This window comes from Micropterus dolomieu, linkage group LG02, assembly GCF_021292245.1.
Source record: "Micropterus dolomieu isolate WLL.071019.BEF.003 ecotype Adirondacks linkage group LG02, ASM2129224v1, whole genome shotgun sequence".
Taxonomy (NCBI): Eukaryota; Metazoa; Chordata; class Actinopteri; order Centrarchiformes; family Centrarchidae; genus Micropterus; species Micropterus dolomieu.
The window spans coordinates 24,338,158-24,359,751 of NC_060151.1; the positions used below are offsets into that span (position 1 = coordinate 24,338,158).

The following is a 21,594-nucleotide window of genomic DNA, read 5'->3' on the forward strand; positions in this document are numbered from 1 at the left end:
CTCCCTTTCCTTCCTCTCCCCTATAAATACAGTGTGGAGATTTGCTATATTGTGTTTATTCATGCTGAAAATCTTTTATTAGGCCTCTGCTTTGTAGACGACTGCCACTTTTCTATCTTTTTATTTGCTTTTGTTGCCTTGTTCCTTCTATTTTCTGATTAATTTTGAGTGTGTGCTGCTTGTCTGTCAGCCGCTTCTGTACTGCTGTGTTGGAAAGTTTTGTGCGATTTGTTCTGTTTATTGCCTCTCTGGTTCCTCCCCGAACCGTTTGGCTCTACCACCGGTCTGTGTGATAGCTGGATGTCTCTCAGGACTCCTTGTAGCTAACCCGGCAACGCTGGCACGTCTTCGTGTTTATGAGACAGCGGGCATGTGTTTGGTCCCACCTGGCAGGGGGAGATAGAGAGGGAGGGGGGCCTAAAGGAGTGTGAATGAGAGGCCTGTTGTGACGCTGTCGGAACCGGTTGGACATATTGGAGAGCAGCAGGTGCTTTGCCAAACTGGGAGGTGGCCTGAGCCCCCAAAATGGCCACCTCAAAGGAGGGAGAGCCTCTGATTGGCTTCTGATCAAAACTGACAGGGGCAGCAACCACGTTGCTTTGCCAAGGACCCAGTCTGAGTGCACCTGGCCTTGAGTCACATGACCGGAGATGTCTCAGACAGACCCTGTGTGTGGTGTTTGTGTGTGGCTGCTTTGAAGTCCTTGGTTCTGGCTTGTCTGTGCTGTGGCCACATGGGGAGTGGAGGCCCAGCTCTTCCTCTCAGGAGAGCCAGTGGGAGTGGCTTGTCTACTTGCCAGTCGCCATAGATGTGGCTGCTTTTCAGCGGATGCTTCTTTGTTTTGCAGCTAATTTGATTTTATTCTCACATCTCTCATCTCTCCAGGGGCCGCCGGTCAGTGTTCAGCCTCTTTGCTATTAGAATACCAATCAAACACCCACCAGTACCGACTAAACACTCGTCAAACCCCGAGCCAAGAGCGTCCGCCTCCTCATCTTGTGTCTTTCGAGTGTATACTTGTAGTCCAGCAGAGCCATCTGGGCACAGAGTATGACTGCTGCTGCTGCCCATATATATTATACACTCAGGTTTTTGAAGTAAATAAAGGATGAGAATATCACTGCAAAGCTAGTGTTGTCAAACCACAAGAACTGGCCTCATTTGTCAAGAAAAATCCAGAGGAATGCACAGCTAAAGTGCAAATGTATATTTAATATTCGTGTTTCTCTGGACCTTTAGAAAGCCTGTTAAACCACACAGCTCCTGCAAGATACTAAATGTTTTTTTGAGGAACAGCCAAGTGCACGGGCTTGAGGTCACAGAGAGATTACTCATTAATATATATCCAAGGGTTATGATGTTGTGTCTATCCTTTCTACCAGAGAGAACCAACTAGATCAATCAGGCAGAATGATTACCTCCATGCCCTGTTTCCTCCTTGGACTTTTCTTCTTGACCCTCAGTGAACCCTGACACCGGAGGAGCTGTGACCCAGGAAGATGAAATTACCCCCCACACAACGCCCACCCCTGACTGCCACTGACCCTGATCTGCAGCCTCCAAAGAAAAACTACAGCTATTATGTCATTATTTCCAGCCTCAGCAGTAAAAGCTTGTAGAGGAAAATGAAGAGAGATAATAGAAGGGGAGTGAACAGAAGACTGATCGGGACAGTCAATTGTTGTGAAATTGTTCATTTTTCTGTGTCAGGACAAAAGGGAAATCAATAGGAGATATTGATGTTGAGCTCTAGGCTCACTTGTATCGTTGCTACTTTGTCATCTTTCTCTCTCTCTCTGAATAGTGATTCTGAAGGTGTGTGGTGTCTGTGTGCTTTTTGTTATATGTGTGTGTGTGTTTCCTTTTCTTAGAAGGATGTCAGAAGAATGTTTTGGGACAACCTAAATAAATGAGTTTGCATCAGGTTGGATGGTAAAAGAATTACTTCGGTCTCGTAATGTCACTCAAGACAATCCTGAGTGTCACTAAGTGATCCACTGAATCCTTTACTGTGCTGTGACCTCCCTTGTGAAACTCGTGACCCAATCCTCATTCTGGAGCAGTGTACGTGTTTATGTGTGCATGCCTGTAAGGGTGCATGTGTGTGTGTGTGTGCACTGTTGAGCCCTTGAGCAGATGGCAGAAGGACACCCCCGTGTTCAGCCCCGTGTCCATCATTCACCTCTGTAAATTATTAGTGTAGATGCTGTGAATAACACAGAGAGACTCAAAGTGTGTGTGTGTGGACATGTTTTACTCATGATGTAGAGACATAAATCTGTTTGCATGGTCACATTGTGGACACTTACCTTCCTGGGGACAAAACAAAAGTCCCCACAATGTAAATCATTACATTTTAGAGTCAAGACTTGGTTTAAGGTCAGTGTAAGGTTAGGCTAGGGTTAGTAGTTAGGGTAAGTCTCCAGAAAATTCATTCAACCACTCTTAAGAATGGTTCTACCATTCTAGATAGGACCAGAGGCTTATGTTCCAAAATCTGAAAACTTAAATAATACTTTTAATGTTATATTTCAACACCAATTCAATGCAAACCAACAGTATTGCCTCTATGTGTAATTCTGACCGTTGGAACTCCTAGTGGTAGAATCCAGGGGAAAAAACTCAGTATAAAGAGCCCTTCAATTAGGGAACACCAGCTCTTGCATGCACATTGCTTATCCCCAAATGAACAGGCCTGTTCATTTATTTACTTATCCGGCGATAGGGCTTAGCCAAAGCTTAACTACAAGTAGGATGGACTGACAACGTTGGACTTCATGTGGCCTCATTCTTGCACTTGCCTAGGGTTCCAAAATGATTGGGTCTACCCCTGTGTTGAATCTCAACTTTTCATTATCTGAGCCCTTATAATCTCTTCTATTCAGAGTAGGGATGTACCCGAATCTGAATTTTTTCGGGAAAGCACAAATAATGTGATGGAAATATTTCTTCTACCCGAATTTGCTCATTATTATTCAGCGAAAAGAGGTCAGCTCAAGAATGTGATAAACCCTGTGAGAATTGAACCAAAGACGGCTGCAGCATAGAAGAAGCTGCTCGCTGGTGTGAGGATCTGTTGACAGAAATGCAATATAATATCCATAACTATGTTTTCAGTGATGTATGAAGACCTTACCTTATGTTTTTATTACCGTAGAATGAGCCATTTCTATCTACATACACCACGGGTCCCTTACATGGAAGTCGCCATGTTGCACCGCCATGTTTCTACAGTAGCCCAAACGGTCACTACAAAAAACTTGGACAAATGGAGACCCACACATATAAGAGCTGATAGCTTCTCCTGCGCACTTGGGAAGGGAGGGGTGAGCGATGAGTGACGGTGCATTCATGCGGTGTTGGAATATCAGAATCTTTTTTACCTTTCTTAACCCTAACCCTTTATTGCAAAAAGAGAAACAAAGTTTACATGAAACATAAAGAAGTATACCAAACTTTGATTTGTGCAAAATCACTTATTGCATATACATATTTTGCAAACATGTCATTTGTAATATGGTTACAACAGTTCATTTGCTGTCCATGTAGAGTGCACTAGATGTCTGCGTGTAGTTTATACGCTCTCATAATGCTATTCCAACACAACTTTGTAGTAGAGTCCACGTTGATTGCACATTCCAACTTAAGAGTACACTGAAGTTGGAAGAACAACTTCACAACTCAGGAAATGGGACCATCCGAGGAGCATGTGAATGCACTGTGGGCCACTGGTTGCAATTCACAACCCTCACCACTAGATGCCACTAAAACGTACACACTGTACCTTTAACTGTGATATTAATTGACGTGCTAGAGCTTTTGACTAATGAAAAACAGGCAAACAAAATGTACTTACCTGAAAAAATGAACAGCTGACCACTGAACAAGAAATCTTTAGGCGACCAAAATGTTACAATTAACTTCCATGAACTGAAAACACACTGTGAAAGCATCATAGTTCTAAGATGAAAACACTGAAGCACCCAAGAACAAGTTCACGGCAATTGTAGCTACACAGTGCCATGGATACACATATTTTTGCCGCGTTTGCCTCTATTCAAAGATATACCTAGTATATCTACTAGGTATGTGGCTTAAAAAAGCTGAGAGTGAAGCTTGGGTTTTATTTCAAAACAAGTCCTGTTTCTCTGCTATTTTTTTTACTGGTACTTGATTATGGTGATCTGTACATCTGCACATGTTAGATACTGTATATAACAGTACACTGAGATTTATTCAAACTGTAAAGCCCCCACTCATCATTGTACACTTTACTCCAGGGATAGTTGGCCATCTCTGACCTTTTGTAAACTGATCATTGGTACTCATTTCTAAAGCTAATCTGGGTAAACTCCCATCATACATGTGCACCTTGATTCCCCTCACTTGAAATGGCCTTTAAAAAGACTTAAAACTCAGAGAATTGGTGTGTCAGATGTTAAAGCTCTTGTAAATGCAAAGATGAATGAATCAATAGGTACTTGTCAATTTACATTGGTATATATAGTTTAATTATTGACACATAAATGTATCTCTTATGTTTCTTGTGGTTATTGTTGATCTCTGGAACCTTTTTTATGCTGCTGTCTTGGCCAGGTCACCCTTGTGAAAGAGCTCACTGAACCTAGTGGGCCTTCCCGGTTAAATATGGGTTTAATAAAAAAGAAAATGTTGTTTTTCAGTTTCTGATCAATGTACCCCGATTAAAGGTGGAGTGGTGGTGGGGTTCAGACAGTTTATAAATCTTAGTTTAGTTAAGAGAGAGAGAGAGAGATGAAAGATACAGTATGTGTTAAATCAATTTGATGCCTCGAAAGCAAACAATTAGAAAATACAACATTTGCCTCATGTATAACCACATATACAGAGGCAGATTAATTTGTTGGCTGGACAGATATTGACAATGACGTCTCATGTAACATGTTTATTCCAGAAACACAAAAGCTCTAATTTCTTGTTTCCAGGAGACAAGACCTAAGCTTACTTATATATGTACCTTTATCTTACAGTGCCATCATTATTGATGCCCACGCTCATGCTATACTACAGTCAATCTAATCTTGTGAAGAATCTAAGTCATCCAAGTCATATATAGTTATATAAGGAATGTTAAATCAAGGACTGGACTTGGTTGAAGATACTGGAAGACATTTTGCCTGTTCTCCAAGAGGCTTCTTCAGTTCTGGACTGCAGCTTCAGAATTGAAGAAGCCTCTTGGAGAGGAGAGGCGACTGCCCTTGATTTACCCTTCCATGGACTATATAATATGTTTTTTTCCACATAGACCATATGTGCACGTGCTGGGCCACACAACATCACACATACAAACATCTACAAGCCCACATCCTGCAACACACACACACACACACACACACATAATTAAGTCTGAAAATCTAAAATTAAATCACAAACACAAGCTAATTTCCTTGACGATGGCACGGTGAACACATCGCTTCTCATAACTGGCCATTTAGAGTGAGCCTGTGTCATTGTCTTAGCAAAAGAAGTAATCAGCGTGAGAGAGATAAAGACTGAATAATAGTAGAATAGAATATGAAAAAAAGAGAGGTTGACAGGATGGGAAGCGAAAAAGAGAGAGACTGCCTTTCTGAATGCAAGTGCTAGATGTATACATTTATAATCTGCTTAATTTTACATGCTGTTTAAACAGGCAATCCATTTTTAAATAGTGCCATTTTCCTTGGCAGGCATGTCTTGTGCCGAGGTAAGAGAGCTCTTTCTTCACTGCCGTTTGCTATCTGGCTCAGACACTGAGGCATTGAGGAGAGCTGGAAACACTAATGCCATTACTGTAATGTTTTAGTGAAGTCAATCATGGACACATCTGTGCTTATACTGAGAACTATATAAAGACAAGTTGTTTCTATGTTGTTCCGCTTCTGGGAGGTACAGAGTGAATTTTCACTTAGATTTAGGTTCATAATGATAACCTGCTTGAGCACTATTCTTTGTTTCTCTGTAATCTCTGTAAATTTTCTTCTTCCTCAGATCCAGTTAGACCATACATCTTATACAGCATATGCAGATGTAAAACCACTTCAAATGTCAAAAGATAAGCATCATCCATCAAAATGCAGTTTATTTTTTCAAAAAAACTACCTGCCTGTGAAGCTGACACTTGGCAAATATTTGATAAAAATGAGTTTATGTAGAAAAATGCTGCTCATATTGAAAATGCGTACACTTTCATTTTCCCCCAAGAGAATATCAGGTGAAAATCATTTAGCTGCGTACAGTAGATTTTCAGGCACTGTGTTGAATATTATTTAACAAAAAGCCCCAGCCTGTACAAGAAAGCCATGCATGGAGGAATGACTTGTGGAAAACAGAAAGCAGTGTAGCATGGGAAATAAACCACTAAGTTAAAAAATCATGACTATTTCTTTCAGCCAACTGGTTGTCAGCTGTAAACCTGCATTTCTAATACAATCACACATCCTCGTGGCTGCAAGCTTTAGCCAAGTCAACAAACCTAGACGTGCGCATGTTTTTGCTGCAGGAAATCTCCCCAGTGTGAGATGCGTTTTACGCTTGCGTGGCTGCAGCGGCCAGCTCTGAGCATTCAGTGTGTTCTTCTGACTCTGCCGAGCTAACTTTCCTCCAGTGTGCCAGACCTTGATCCTGGCTCCGGGCCTGCCCCGGGGATGTAGGACTCATTTATAAGCCAAAATGACATTCTGGTGTTGGATGACTCCTCATAACCAGCTTGGTTAGTTTCTGACTGGTCTAAAAATTTCATTAGAAAGGCCACCAGCTGCAGCTTGCATGTTACAGGAATGTGAATAGAGAAAGGAGAATCTTCCCTCTGTGGTTCAAGAGAGGAGAGAAAATATCAAAGAACTAAGCTAAGAATGGAGCTGAAGAGTCGAATACACTCTTACTATCGTATAAGGGTGGAGGGAGAATGATTTCTGTGTCGTGCAGGAGGGAGGCTGCACATGTTGCTGACACAACCCGGCCATCAACAGGAGTTATGTCCACCCAAAAACACAAAGCAAACTCTGAAGGTGGACCAAAAGAGGACATATAGTAAGCTTTTGTTATTACCTCTCACACTCTCTCAAACAAACACACATACACAGAAGCCTCCAGGCCAGCCCTCTTACGCTTGCTGTTTGTACATCTCCTACTCTTTACCCCGCAAGAAATGTATGTATTGCCACAGAGCATAAATAAACATGGGCACACACATGCAAAGGCATAGACGCACACATACTATGCAAAACAAACAAACCAGATCACACTGTAAATAATCAGTTTTAAACACACTCACACCTGCACACAAAAATACCCTCCCCCCCATTTATAAATATCAGCAGCAAACCTATGAACAGTACACGCTGGAAGGAAACATATTAATTGTTTTTTGATTGTTTCTCAACAATATGTTTCATTTGAATGAATGAGGTCTATATTCCGTATGTTATCAGAAGTCACAGACTGATGGATGCAATTGTTGTTAATTACAAAGTGGAGCAGAACTCAAACTAATTCTGTTTTCTTTATGCATGTAAGTGGATGATGACATGCATAAATGACATGCATAGATTTGTGGTCATGGTCTTGAGGTGTCAATCCCTCCACTGCATCACTCTTCTGAATAACCAATTGCAAGTCAGAGCCAGACAGTTTTATACTGCTGCCATTAAACTGCAGAGGCAACATATAACAACCAACTCTGCAGCAGCAGTCCACAAAACAAAGTTGCCATTCTGCTTCTTGCTCTGGCCTCTGAGTCTGAAAGCAGTTGCTGCCAACTTGGTGATAGACCATCCAAAACTGGCAGCAATAGCTTAGCTGGGGGCTGAACTGCAGCCAATTTACCCCCCCTCCTATAAACTATACATGCTCACAGAATAATACACAGCTGTGCTCGCCGAACCAATGCAAAGTTCAATATAATATACAGAAACAAGTGTGTGGGCACTGTGTGCATGCAGCCACAGGTACACACACACACACACACACACACACTCACACATACAAATACAACAGCAATCAACTGAAGCCGGTCTCAGAGCCTTGATGCATCTCAGCTTAAAGAAAGAAGTTTTCCAAGTCTGAGGAGTTTCGGTGGGTACAATCATGGCAGCACAGTCTCCTGAGTAACAGGTCAGGACAGCATTAGTGACCTTTCATAATACAGGGCCAGACAAAGCAGGATGAGGGGAGAGGATGTGGGCAGCCATCTAAACACACTCCACCCACTGCTTCATGTTGGAGTATGTGCTCAGGGCTACGCAGGTCTGATTAGGAACGACTCAGTGGCTTTTTCAGTATCAATAAACCACCCATGTCCACATTTTCTCTCGCGCTTTCCTGTTTTTCTCCATCCTCCTCACACCTATTTCCTCCCAACATGCTGTACTTTTTGTTTTGCTGCTGTGTTTGTGCTCTGAGCAGGCCCTACGTCTGAGTGACTCACCTCGGCCAGGTAACTGACAACATGTCTTGGACATCAGCAAGCTCATTAACATTCTGGAGCATCGCCGCCACAGTTGCCATGACGTCAGTGTCTCTGTGGAAACTCATTTGGGGATCAGGGTCAGATTCACATTCTGCCACGATCATATTACCATTCATCCTGTCATGTTGTCAGAGAACACACTTTGAATAATTTGTGCTATATTCCTGGTCTGATTTTTGTTCTCGTAATGGCCATAATTTACAGTCATTGTTGTTCTATGCTGTTCACGATAGTCTAACAGTCTGAAATGCCTGCACACTTATGGGAATAAAAATCCAACATCCGACTGACTGACTCTCTAATGTGTGTTTAATTTGTCAAAATCATACTCATATTGCATCAGAAAGCCTGCTAGCTCATGTGTGCGGGAGGCGACTTCAGCATCAGATTAGCCAGCCTGACAAACCTGTTCTGAGATACACAAGTGGACATGGGTTTTATTACTCTATAATCACCTCGACTGAGCTGGGTGAGAGGCTGAGACACTTTCTCCACAGAGAGACAACAGATGATGAGCCTGTCTCCTCGCTGCCATTATGTTTGGACAGTCTGGGTTGCTTAATTCCATATCCAAAGGTGCAGTAAGATTATAATTGCACATTTTTAGTATCAAGCTGAGTGACTGCATTATACAAAGCAACATGATAAGTTTTTTGTTTAAAGGTCCCATTAATGTCAATTACAGTTTCTTGAACCCAACTACTTTGGGTAAAAATACGGTCATTTTATTTCATCTGCACAGTTGAGTGTTGAAACTGGCACATTTACTGAGGTTGGTGCTGCGGTCTGTTCAGTCTGGGTAGCAGCCAGTGTAGGGAAGGTTACTTTCTAAGTATAATAGGTTACCGATCACAAGTTACCCTATGTCATGTAAGAGTAGTGTAACTATAACTATAACTTTAACACTGGTAGTGGCTCGCTCTTCTGGCTGACAGCACCCAGTAACAGCATAAAAGATCCAAGAACTTATTTTGTCATATCACAAAAATGACATCACACCATGTTTAGTGTATAATTTTATCACTATAGTAAATATCAAATTACTAAGGATGTTATCTGCTTGGTCAGTGAAATTTCTATTTAGCTAGACAACTGTTTAAACACAACACCAATGCTTATGAGTCAGCTTATCTGTCATACATTATTTAATATTTATACATTTACATTTAAATGATTTAATATGACCTTTCATGAGTTTTAGCATATGTTTTACATTTCTCTTGTTTTTATTTTGTGTGGTGTGTTACAACAAAATGCTATAAATAAACAAAAAGTGTCTAAATTCAGAAGTTTGGACTTATCATCCTGTTTATCCAGAACCCAGAACGCTCGGTTGATGTACCATCACTCTATTATATGCATAAAGAAACTGAGACTATACTATACAAAAACACTTTATTAAAACCTTGACATTTATATAAGAAAACTTACACTATACTACACTGTATACTATACTATACAAAAAAAAACTTTCTGCCCTTCGTTTTACTACTCATGCATACAAGATGGACACACAGCCTGCACATCTGTTCCCCACCCACATGCCCCCAGACACACCTGGTGGAGAGCGAGAGATTCTTATTGTTATTCTTATTGTGTATTTTATTATGTAGCCTATTGTAGGTTCAAGTCTATGTGTGTGCCATGTTTCCTGGCCGCAAGACCAATTTTCCCTTGAGGTAAATAAAGTTAAAATTTAAGTTGAGACGTCATAAGCTCAACTCTAGATACTCTGCCATCTTTGTTGTACCTGGAATATAATATCAATTACCTCTTGCTGCCATAGAGGGCAACAACTTCTTCTCAATACTACTGAATTGATACTACTCAATTTCTTCACAATATTCACCCTCCAACATGATTGCTGCTTTCCAACATCATTACATTTTATTGACCGGCAGAGATAAAGGGATATGACGACACTGTCATTGATCACACAGTTATTAAATTCAGTTTAAGCTTATGATTTCAACCAGTCAATATATATAATAATAATTATAATCCTTATTTGTAGAGCACTTTTCAAAAACAAGTTACAAAGTGCTTTAACAAGTGTAAAGAATAATACAAAAAAAAAAAAAAAAAAAAAGATAAGAGCATTAAAATTTTATATAAAATTAGTCAAGTGGGAGTCAAAAGGAAGGCAGATCTGTCTATGAAGCACACAATAGCTCCACAATGCAATGAATTAAAAGAGAACATTTTGGTAATTTTTAAAAAAATTCTTCCTTTCACAACCCATATAGACAAAAATATGTAGTGAACCCTGCAAACCAGTTAATAGTCAATACAGTGACTTCCTGCAGTAAATATCCAGCTCACTCTTGTTGCAATTAGGTAGTGAGTCTAAACGTTCATACTCTTTTTTGCTTTGCTGTTCTGCTAATACTATACAACTCACTGCCAGAATCACTACTGCTGCTTACATATCCAGTATATTTTACAGTAATTAACCCTATATTAACTTTTATTCTCTGATGACAAGCACTATGTGAGCTGGCTACAAACATACGGCAATGGTTATGCTAAAAAATGTATTTATTTATTTTTAATTATCTCAAAGGATCATGTCAGGTTTCCAATAGAAATTAACTTTATCTTTTTTTAACCAAATGACATTTACCTTAGTTTCCCTTCATATTTCCCTTAATGGGAATTTTCTTGAACACTCGTTTTAAAAGTTCTCACAACAGGTAAAACTGTAACGGGGATGGGTGAAGTTATCTTACCCTATTGGCAGCAGTGAATAGATAATGTCCTCCCTTCCCTCAGTGGTTGACAGTGATGTGTCCTTTATTAAGACACTAAACTCCCAACTGCCCCAATCAAGTTCACACACACATCAGATCAGAAGCCACGGTGGAGACAGTGAAGTGAATCAGGTGATATTCGCATTGGCGACAGCTATGCTATTTACTGTAAGTAAGTGCAATGAAACCTTCACAAGTAAAAAGCTTTATCAGCTCAGCTAATAGCAAATTGTTACAAACAAGCTAAAATGAAACCTGTTAGTTTGTAGACTGTTTAGCTTAGTTTGCCACGTTTTGTACATGCACACCAGCCCCTCCTCTCTCTAACCAGCAACATTACCTGCAGGCAGCAGGGGCAGTTTGTTCCCCAGGGTGATCAAACACTACCAAAGCAGAAAAATTTTCTGTGTTAAAGCAATGTTTTTAGAATTGCAGGCACTGCAATGCAATCTCTATGGGTTCTGGGGCTTGCACTTTTGTGTTTACGGCATATGTAACCTGGTGTAAGAATCGTTGGAGCAGAGGGCAAAGAGCAGCTGGAAATGTTTAGATGTGTGTTTGAAAAAATGGTTAGCTTGAGCTTTTAACTTTTTGCAGGTGTGTCACATGAATAGGCTGAAGTCACTTACTAAATTTGAACATCATATCCATAAACAGTATTTTGCATGAAAATCGCTTGTTGCCCTTTGTACCTGGGACGTCAGGGTTCATGAGGTAATGCAAAAGTAGTTGCCTTTACATCCAAAGGTGTCTTCAAGGGTGTACTGATAAATGACAACCCATCTGTTGATGATCACTGTGGAACGTTCATTCATTGTAGAGCCAAACTCATTGTTGAAGACACTGACAATGAACTCCAGGTTGTAGCTGTTACAAATACTGCACAGTATGTAGCTGACTTAGAACATTGAACGGGTCACCTTAGCTATTATCGCAACAATTTCCCCCCCTGAATGAATAAAAGCAGCAGCAGGGTTGAGGAGGAGGACAGGAGGAAGGAGTGATACGGTTTTCATTCTTTCTAAACTTCACTCAGTATTTTGACGTTTGACATTTTAGATTTGGTCTCCGGTGAGATGTTATTGAGTTTATATAGTGACTTTGCTGTTGTAAACTTAAATGTTGCTGCACTACACACAACATTTAGTTATATTCTTTAAATGTTCAATTCTAATCCCGTTCTGAATTTAAAGACAAAACAGCAGCTAATATGCACACTTTAATATTTGCTTATTTATCGCAAGTCATGTGATCATCACAATATTGAACAATGTTATCGCACATCCTTATATTGTGCAAGCCCTATGTTGGGATTTATTGATCCCTCAAGCAACACAATTAAAATATGAGACATTAGAATTTTTAGCAGAAGATTTGAAGATCTGAGACTTGCAGAATCAGTACCAATATTTTAATACTTGTTGACTATAAAGCACTTTCTAACTTTGATTTGTAAAGGGCTGTATAAATTAAGTTCATTTTTTATTACTTAATTGTCAGACTATAAGGAGCCACATTAACACAGCATTTGTCATATCAGCTGATTCATTTTCCAGGATGATGTTATTCAGCAGGCAGTATAGCAGATTGATGAACTCTAGTCCTCAAATTCGGGTGACGTGAGCAAGAAAACTCAAAAGCAGTCTGCTGGATTGTCCGAACATATAGAACAGCTGCTTGCAAGGTGACAAAGTATTTAAACTGCGACTTACTGCCGTAGTTATTCCACAGTTAGCTGCTGACAGCTGGTTGGCTTGCCAACTTTATCATGGCTGAAAAAATATCAATCAGATTCAGCCAGTTCTCTCAGTGTAATAGACTCTGTAGCTGCTACAAGCTGACTCACGCCGTGCTGGCAAAAGTCAGGGGATCAACACAATGATTACACTTTATTCTGAGGGGGACATGTTGAGACATTTCACTCAAAACCACAAATGCCAACTTCATGGTGGGGATAGGGGAAAGTTCTGGTAATTGACATTGTTGTTAGGATTTATCTTTTGGGCACTTTGAAAGTCTGCCCAAAATGTCATGACATTTCCTACAAATTTGTCATTTACAATTACAATAAAACTGGTTTATTTGCCATGGAAAGATGTCAGATCAATTTATGGACTCCAATTCAAAAACTCTGGATACTGAATATCATTGCCAAACCACTCCATCTCTCTTATCTTATCAGGCCTCCTCACAAAAGCACTCATACACAACCTCTAATCCCTCAGGGAAATGGTGTATGTGTGCATCCACCTGAAAACACATGATGGAAAAAACACTACCTTCTGAAATACTAATAACTCCACCCGTCAATCTCTCCCTGTTCTGCTTTTGATGTTAAAAGACACAAAAAATACATCCTGTAAGAAGATGCTGGGCCCTGATGTAATTGCAGACACACAGACAATACAGATAAAGACAAACACACAAACATTGGCAAATTATATGAAAGCACACACTCACATTTTAATTAGCTGCACTTTAGTGCAGAAAGCACTAAACCGTAGGATAATTAATCTCAACAGTCTGTGTTTTCACTGCTAAACCACTTCAGGGAGGGGCCAAAGTTGGTCTACACTTTGAGTTCATCTTCATCTGCTGGGAAACAGGAAACAATAAAAGTGAAAATCTTAAGCGGTAATAGGGGAAAGGTTGTCAGAATGAATATGCTGTCGAAGGCATATGCTGATGGTCAATTCCCCAAACACCTATGTGGAATGCCAACAATCTCTGCTGGCATTGTGTGTGTGTGTGTGTGTGTGTGTGTGTGTGTGTGTGTGTGTGTGAGAGAGAGAGAGAGAGAGAGAGAGAGAGAGAGTTCAGTTTGGTCACATATTGCTTCTCATTACAAATCCTCTCATGACTGTATGCAATTTGTGGCTCTGCTCTGTAGCCTTTTGTCAGCAGGCAGGCCAACTACTGTCTCTCTCACTGTCCATCACTACTCCTCAGTGTGTCTCTATCAATTGCTCTCTCTCTCCCTCTCTATGCCATTTCTGAGGACACAACCCCATCTGCAAATTGTAGTAATTAGCCACAAATGTCTGAGATTGTGGACTTCCTGTGCAAATGACGTCAGCTCTGGTCATTCAGGGATAAGATGACTGAGCTCTCTGTGCTTGTCAGAGCCACTTGGAATAGCAAAGAATGGAAGGGAAACTCAAGAATGCGGAATCAGAGCATGAACCCACAAAGGTACTTCTAATCCTCCTGGCGTCTCAGCGGTAAAGGGCAAATGGCTGATCAGATTGCTGAAATCGAGGCAAGACATCCTGCGGTAATAAACCTGCCTGTGAGTGGGAGTAGATTGTCAAGATAAAAACTCTGATGCCAGTCTAATTTTCAAACTGATTTGTCTTCATCTTGGTGAGCTGGACACGTCTATCAGCATGTGGATGACTGCTTTATTTGATGGTCTATTCAGGCTGATGGGGAAAGTCTGATTGCAGTGCAATGGAGATGATGCTGCCCAATGCTCACTCTGCTAAACGTACAAACACACACATACGCACACACTGGCACCACAAGACTAATCCTCTGTAAGTGTCAGTCCAAACTGTAAAGGCACTGCAGGTCTTATGCCCCTGCTGTGGGTGCTGGCTTCATTTCCACTGCTCATTCCTGCCCTCGGCAACACCTTCCTACAGCTCCTCTGTGACTACCGTGTCCATCCAAAAGATGCTCCACACCCTTTTCTTCTGCTTCAAGGAAAACACTTTTACAACTCTTTTCTCCTGTGGACACAAAAGCTGTCTCTGAAAGTTTGTTGCATGCTCCTTTGCAGGGAAGTGTAGTAACTTGGCTTCACAGCAGTTAAATTAGAGTGTCAAAAAAATTAAAACGTCTCAGTCCGTTCATGCAGCTTATACTATGTCTCCATCTTTGATCTGTTTCACTTTTTGCCTTGTGACCCTTTATAGCCAAACATTTTCTACCTGTGACCCCTCATCACAGGTTGCATGAGCTGTGAGTAGTTTAACCAAAAGGAAAGAGGGGTGGAGACGGCGCAGTGGATAAGACGCATGCCTTTGGTGTGAAAGACTTGGATTCGAATCCACTGTGAGACACCAATGTGTCCCTGAGCAAGACACTTAACACGTAGTTCCTCCAGAGGTGTGTGACCTCTGACATGTACAGCAATTGTAAGTCACTTTGGATAAAAGTGTCACCTAAATGTAAAGTGAAGTAAACCTCTCCTGCATTTTACAAAAAGAGTAAAGATTTGAGCAACATCAGACACATTTGTGTGTCTCTAAAAGGTTTTTTCCTATCTTGCCATAGACTGACTTGTGTTTCTTGTCTTAGCTTGTTTCTCTCTTCATCTATGCCAGTTTCTCTTGACATTTAATCCATCATCTGAGCTCATCTTGCCAATGGTTTAATGTCTAGCAGGGACGTAACAACAGTTAAGTTGCCAGACAACAGTGACAGTTATAAAGGTAAAGCTTTCAGTTGCTGCCAGAGTGTTTTGACTTTCAGTAGATGGGCCTCTCCACTTTCACCCCCTCCTAAATGCTGTCAGGATACAGCAGCTTGCCAACTGCAAAAACACTCTAGACAGAAAGTCCTGCTGCCTAAGAGAATCTGTCTACATTGAGACTGACCAATGGACTGTTTTACAGAACCAGCTCAGGGGGAAAAAACAACTTTGAAAGGTCTGGAGTTCCAGGATCAACTGGACCAAAGTGTTCTCTGCGGATGAAAGAGCTCACTTGTCATGTCATCAGTCGTACTAATAGACTTGAAGGTCCTGTAACAGTATGAAGTCATTTAAAAACACATAAGTGCTTCGGTGCTGCTGTGTTGCAGTTAAATTTTGGTTTTGCCAGCTGAGAGTTCAGCACAGTGTGCACATCACCTTGAAAGATTGACTCACTGACTCATTCCTCAGGCTGCATTGCTATTTGACTTTCCAGGGCAATGTGAGAGGATGGAGGTAACATAAAAACAGGGGTTTAAAAGGCTGGTGGATGAGAAGTTGTAGAGGAATCACTGATAATTGTAAATGATCAATTTGCTCCCTCTCAGCATTATGAGACAGTTGGTGGCAGCCTATAACAATGACACGATCTAATTCTCTAAGGATATTTAATGAATGAAACTTCAGCCAGAAATCGTCCTTTCCCTATACAGTCAGCTGTTGTTTTATTTTAGACTTTAGTGAAAGTACAACAAAATAACCCTAACGTGTTACCACTTTATTTTCCACAAAGAAACATCTTTAAAACGGCGACAACAGCATTGACTTCAGTGAATCAAACTGACACATTTGGTGTTGATGACAAAACATAGTGTTAAATGAGAAAAACAAAATCAGATGTGTTGTGACTTAAAAAACTGCACTTGTGGTAGTAACGCTTACACACCTTCACAATATTTCAGTGTTACAAAATCTCATTTCCAGCTCCTGAGGTTTAGTGTGAGCCATCATTCATCTAATCACTAGAATCCCTTTTCAGCATTACTGTACATACAGGTTTTCCTCTCATATATGGCAACAGGAAGCAACTTCAGACAGTGCAGCCAGACAATTAGTCCTTTTGTTCACAACAGGTCTTTGAAAACAAGCTTCATCCCCAGATGTCCTGCTTCAACATGGTCCTAATCACACGCATTTCACTCTCCTCATTGCCGCTTCGCCGGGGTGCCATCCTCTTATTAGCGCGGTTTCAGGAAATTAATTCCACTTTAATACCCAGGACTAGACTGCACTTCCACCATCACAGCTTCCTCATATCCAGAGGGTTAGTCCAATTTGCCATCATTTCAAAACAACACAAGCTTAGAAAATATGCACAAACGCAAAAAAATAAATAAATAAATCTAAAGCATTTCTTTCCACAGCGCAGTGTGTGTTTTTCCCCTCACTCCTCTGCAGTGCAAAAAATGAAAACACAACAAAAAACAATAAATAGACTTCCTCTGTTTATATATTTATATATGTATATACATAAATACATATATATATATATATATATATATATATATATATTTATAACAACAGGTCTCTACATGAGCACACAGCTCTTGGCCCGGTCCTTCCTCATGGCCGGGGCCTGGTCCATTTGCTCAGTCCGACCCGGCAGGGGAGGCAACGGGAGCTGTGACACTCGCTTCAGGCCTCTGCGGGAACTGCTGCGTTTTAGCTGAGGCTTGTTTGGCTGCCGGACCGACGCCACTGTGGTAACATGGAACACGTCCCGAACGCTGTTCTCTGAAACCTTGGAGGTGCACTCTACGTAGGCCACCGCCCCTATCTGTCGAGCTATCGTGCTTCCCTGGAACACAGAGACAGGAAACATAGGTGACAATTAGCAAGCAAGCATACTTAATTTGCATAGCATGTTTCAATACAGAAGTAACAAACTGCTTTACAGGAAAAATAGGGCGCAGAGACAGAAGGGGGAGACTAATAATCTTATATGCAGTGCCACAAAAAAACATAATCATGTATAACTATTTCTGTTGTACCTTTCCACCAATGGTTTTGTATTCTGCTTCTTTTCTAACAGAAATCCTGACCGTGGCTCTTCTTTCCTGAGGCTTTTAGAGGTTGTGTTAGACATGGGTTTATTCCACATCAAGGTGCTGTGTGCTGTGAGTGCTTCACAAAGAAAATGAAATTTTTCAATATGCACTACATCCATCATTGTATAACAGACTAAATGTTCCCGAAAGAGGCAGCAGATCTGAGACAAAGATTTCAATCTAAACCGTACTAAATGTCAATGGTCTAAACATGTCTCGAGACAAATGAAGCTTCTCTGTCTGTGGCATGAATAATCTAGATGCTCCGACTCCTCCGTCTGTGGTAAGAGAGTGGGAACAGAGCAGCACTGAGCCCACTGGGCCAATGTTGACATGTTCTATGCAGCTATTTAGAGAGGCTAAACTCTAACAGGACTCTTCTGGCACTAGAGCTTACCCCTGAGTAATGTTACAATATATCCAGTTAATTAAGGCCATAAATTGTTTGCTTGAGATCAAATCGGAGACAAATTTAATTTTAAAGTCTCTTGGCCTTTCTCTTTGCTACAGTACAGCCTCGTCTCTTGCCTCTTGACTTTAAACCCACATTCGTGCAGGATCAACACATGAAAAGGTTGTAACAGATGAGACAGGACTGCATTTCCCATGACCCTAAAATTGCATGCTCTCCAACACAGAGAGCTTTTCATTCCCAGTTGAAGTAGGTTGATGTTTATCGCGTCTGTGCCCTGAGCCACATATAAGATGCAATGAAGTCCTCAGTAGGTGGAACGTCAGATTTAGATTCAGGGGTAGCGGTGACGGTGACAGTGGGAGGGGACCGAGGCAGAGACTGTCATGACAAGTGGAAAAGCTCGATCAGATCTCAGGCAGATTAGTTCAGAAATGTCTGGAGTTCACCCAGTGGTCACTCTCGCTGGCAACTCCTCAGCTGTGTTGGAATTCAGTTTAAGATCAACAACAAGATAACAACACAGGCTATTGGATTAGAGCACCAACATGTTTATTGTGCACAGCTTTAGCCACTGCGTGACACATTTTCTGGGCATGTTAGAGGGACAAACAGTAGTTGCCTCAGATGAAAATAGTGACTGAGAAGGAACAATAGCTTAATGTAGGCCTGGCCACAAATGGTTCCCAGCTATTTTACATTAGCTCTGTGGTTTGCCACTCCATCTTTTGTTTATGTATCTTATTTAGATGAAGTGCCTTTTTTTTTCAGTTGCTGATTTTTTTGGAGGACGCATGCTTTTAGCCTCTGGCGAGCTCTCAGACAGCAGTAGAGAAAAAAAGGCTCCTTTGTTCTGAAGGCTTTTGTGTGGCGGTGAAAAAGCCCCTCTACTTTTTGCATGTCCAACACGGGAGAGCACAAAATGAACACGCCGAAAGCTGATTAAAATTCACAGATTTACAGAACAGTTTATCATCGCCTCCCTCTTCTCCCTATCCCCTTGGCTTAGAGGTCATGGCGGCATGCGATAAAAGAGCTCACTCATTTATCAATGTCTGTTTTTCTATTAATCCTGCATTTTGAAAATCCCTAAATCTGCATGAATATTTCACTTCAAGGAAAATGTGTCCCTAGACATAAACTCCACTAACGGCCCGTGCCTCTTCCACAGCCCTCGCCACAAGCAACCTTACATTGCTTGTCAGCAAATTTCGGTCAAAATGCCAACCCCAGCAACATGTCCCAGAGGGGTTTCACACAGCTCTTATTCTGCAGTGGTGGTGATTGTGTTGCATGGGCCTCCTTTCACACTCCATTCCTGTGGGACTTCACCAGAGAGGCAACGCCACTGCTGATCCAAGATAGAAAAATCGCATATAATCGCTGGATTGCTTTCTAATTTCTTTTTTGCATCCTTTGTTGTTTTCAAGTCTGTCTTTCTTCCCAGGGCACCTTCCAAGTCCCTCTTTCATTATTAATCCCACTTCTTTCTTCTCACATATCCATCATCTGCTTTTTCTCACCTGCTCGTGGGTGACAGGGATGAGGCGCTGCTTAGAGAGTTCCCTCAGGGTGCTGACATCTGTCCTCATGTCCAGCTTACAGCCCACCAGCACCACTTTGGCATTGGGACAAAATTCCTGCGTCTCACCTTGCCACTGTTGAGAAAAAAACACAGAAATACCTCACTGATTATGCCAAATACGAGAGTAGAGCTGCCTGTACTGTTAGTACTGCAACTAACTAATCAATTAATCTGTTGTTTGTTAGTTGTTATAAAAATGTCAGAAAATTGTGAAAAAGGTCGATCAGTGTTTCCTAAAGCTCAAGATGACGTTCTCAAATGTCTTGTTTTGTCCACAACCCAAAGATATTTAGTTTACTATCATAGTAGAGTAAAGAAAATATTCACATGTGAGAAGCTAGAATCAGATAATGTAGATAATGATTTTTTTCTTAAAAACATACTCAAACCAATGTTATTATCAAAGCAGTTGGCAATCAATTTAATAGTTGACAACATTCATTAATTGTTGCAGCTCTACTGTACTGACTGGTGACCTACAGAGATACAGTGACGGCCTTTGGCTTCTCTGGCACTGGATACCCGAGGTCACTCTCTCGATGAGATCCAAGCACCTTAGAAGTAGCTTAAGCGGGTACCCATTGGGCTTTAAGAGGTTCCCCTTCGAGGGAACTCGAACTGCGTCGGTGACGACACTATGGGAACGCCCCTGGGCGTGGCAGGGCTGAACTATGAATGAAACTACTCCAATCCTATTGGTGTTACTAGAACGGTAGTGTGTGACGGCGTAACCGGAGGGGGTATATAAGCACGCCGGCACATAAGAGACATTAGCTTCTTTCTATTCAGCAGGCACTCTGGCTATGTTTGGAAGCTCCATTTTCCTACCTGACATCGAGACGAAGCAGCAGAAGATCATGTCAAAGCGATTCCGACAGTGTGTCTTCCCTTGTGAGCGTTTCATCACAGAAGGTGATACCCATGGGATGTGCGTCTCATGCCTGGGGATGTCGCATGCTCAGGTGGCTCTCGAGGGGGCTGCCTGTGACCATTGCGAGGCCCTGCCCCTGAGTGTGCTGAGGTCTCGAGCGGCTCTCTTCCTAGAGGATGGTCGGATGCGCTCCCCTCGTGGCACAGGCCCCGCGGTCTCTGAGGCGTCGCAGCGGCTCCGATCCTGGGGATCACAACGCGAGATTGCCGAGGGTGCTGGAAATGGCTGAGGCCTTTTTCCAGTCCTCGTCCGCGGAATCCTCCTCCCCTCGTCCCCGATCGGGAGCCCGTTTCACGGTTTCTCCCACTCGAGGGGCGATTCCGGAAAGGCTGACACGATCTGGCTCTGAGAAGCTAGATGTGCTTAGCATAGAGGAAACGGAATGTCATCAGCCCTCGCCAGGATTCGAGGAGTTGTTGGAAGTGGTGACGCGGGCCGTGGCCAAGCTGCACATTGATTGGCCACAGGCGGTGCAGCAGCCATCGGCAGGCAGCAAACTAGATGAGCGGTTTCTGCAACACCGAGCGCCACCCCCGCGTCGGCCCCTACCATTTTTTCCGGATCTGCACAACGAGTTGTGTAGATCATGGAATAAACCCTTCTCTGCGCGGCTGTCTACGTCCCCCCGGCTGGACTACGGCAACGTGACAGGAATCAGACAGCACGGCTACGGAGCGATGCCACGAGTGGAGGAGGCACTGGCTAGCTACCTCTCTCCCAACCTCGCCTCATCCCTCCGGACACCGGCGCTCCCCACCAAGACGTGTCGGATGACGTCCGATTTGGTGGGCAAGGCCTACATGGCAGCGGGTCGAGCTGGTGCCAGCCTACATACGATGGCTGTCTTGCAGGCATACCAGGCCGATCTTCTTCGGGACTGTGACGTAGGGGGAGGTCCCTCTG

The 21,594-nt window shown here is 42.1% G+C and overlaps 1 protein-coding gene across 1 annotated transcript in view; it reads right to left on the bottom strand.

Annotated features, from left to right (window-relative positions):
* Positions 1 to 17,148: 17,148 nt before the first annotated feature.
* LOC123961390 (rho-related GTP-binding protein RhoN-like) overlaps positions 17,149 to 21,594 on the bottom strand; it is an 8,413-nt gene continuing 3,967 nt past the window's right edge. The window contains exons 3-4 of the mRNA XM_046036742.1: positions 19,699 to 19,835; positions 17,149 to 17,513 (exon numbers count right to left, since the gene is read on the bottom strand). Coding sequence (XP_045892698.1) covers positions 17,244 to 17,513; positions 19,699 to 19,767 — 339 coding nt within the window. The 5' untranslated portion in view covers positions 19,768 to 19,835 and the 3' untranslated portion in view covers positions 17,149 to 17,243. The remainder of the gene's footprint in view (positions 17,514 to 19,698; positions 19,836 to 21,594) is intronic.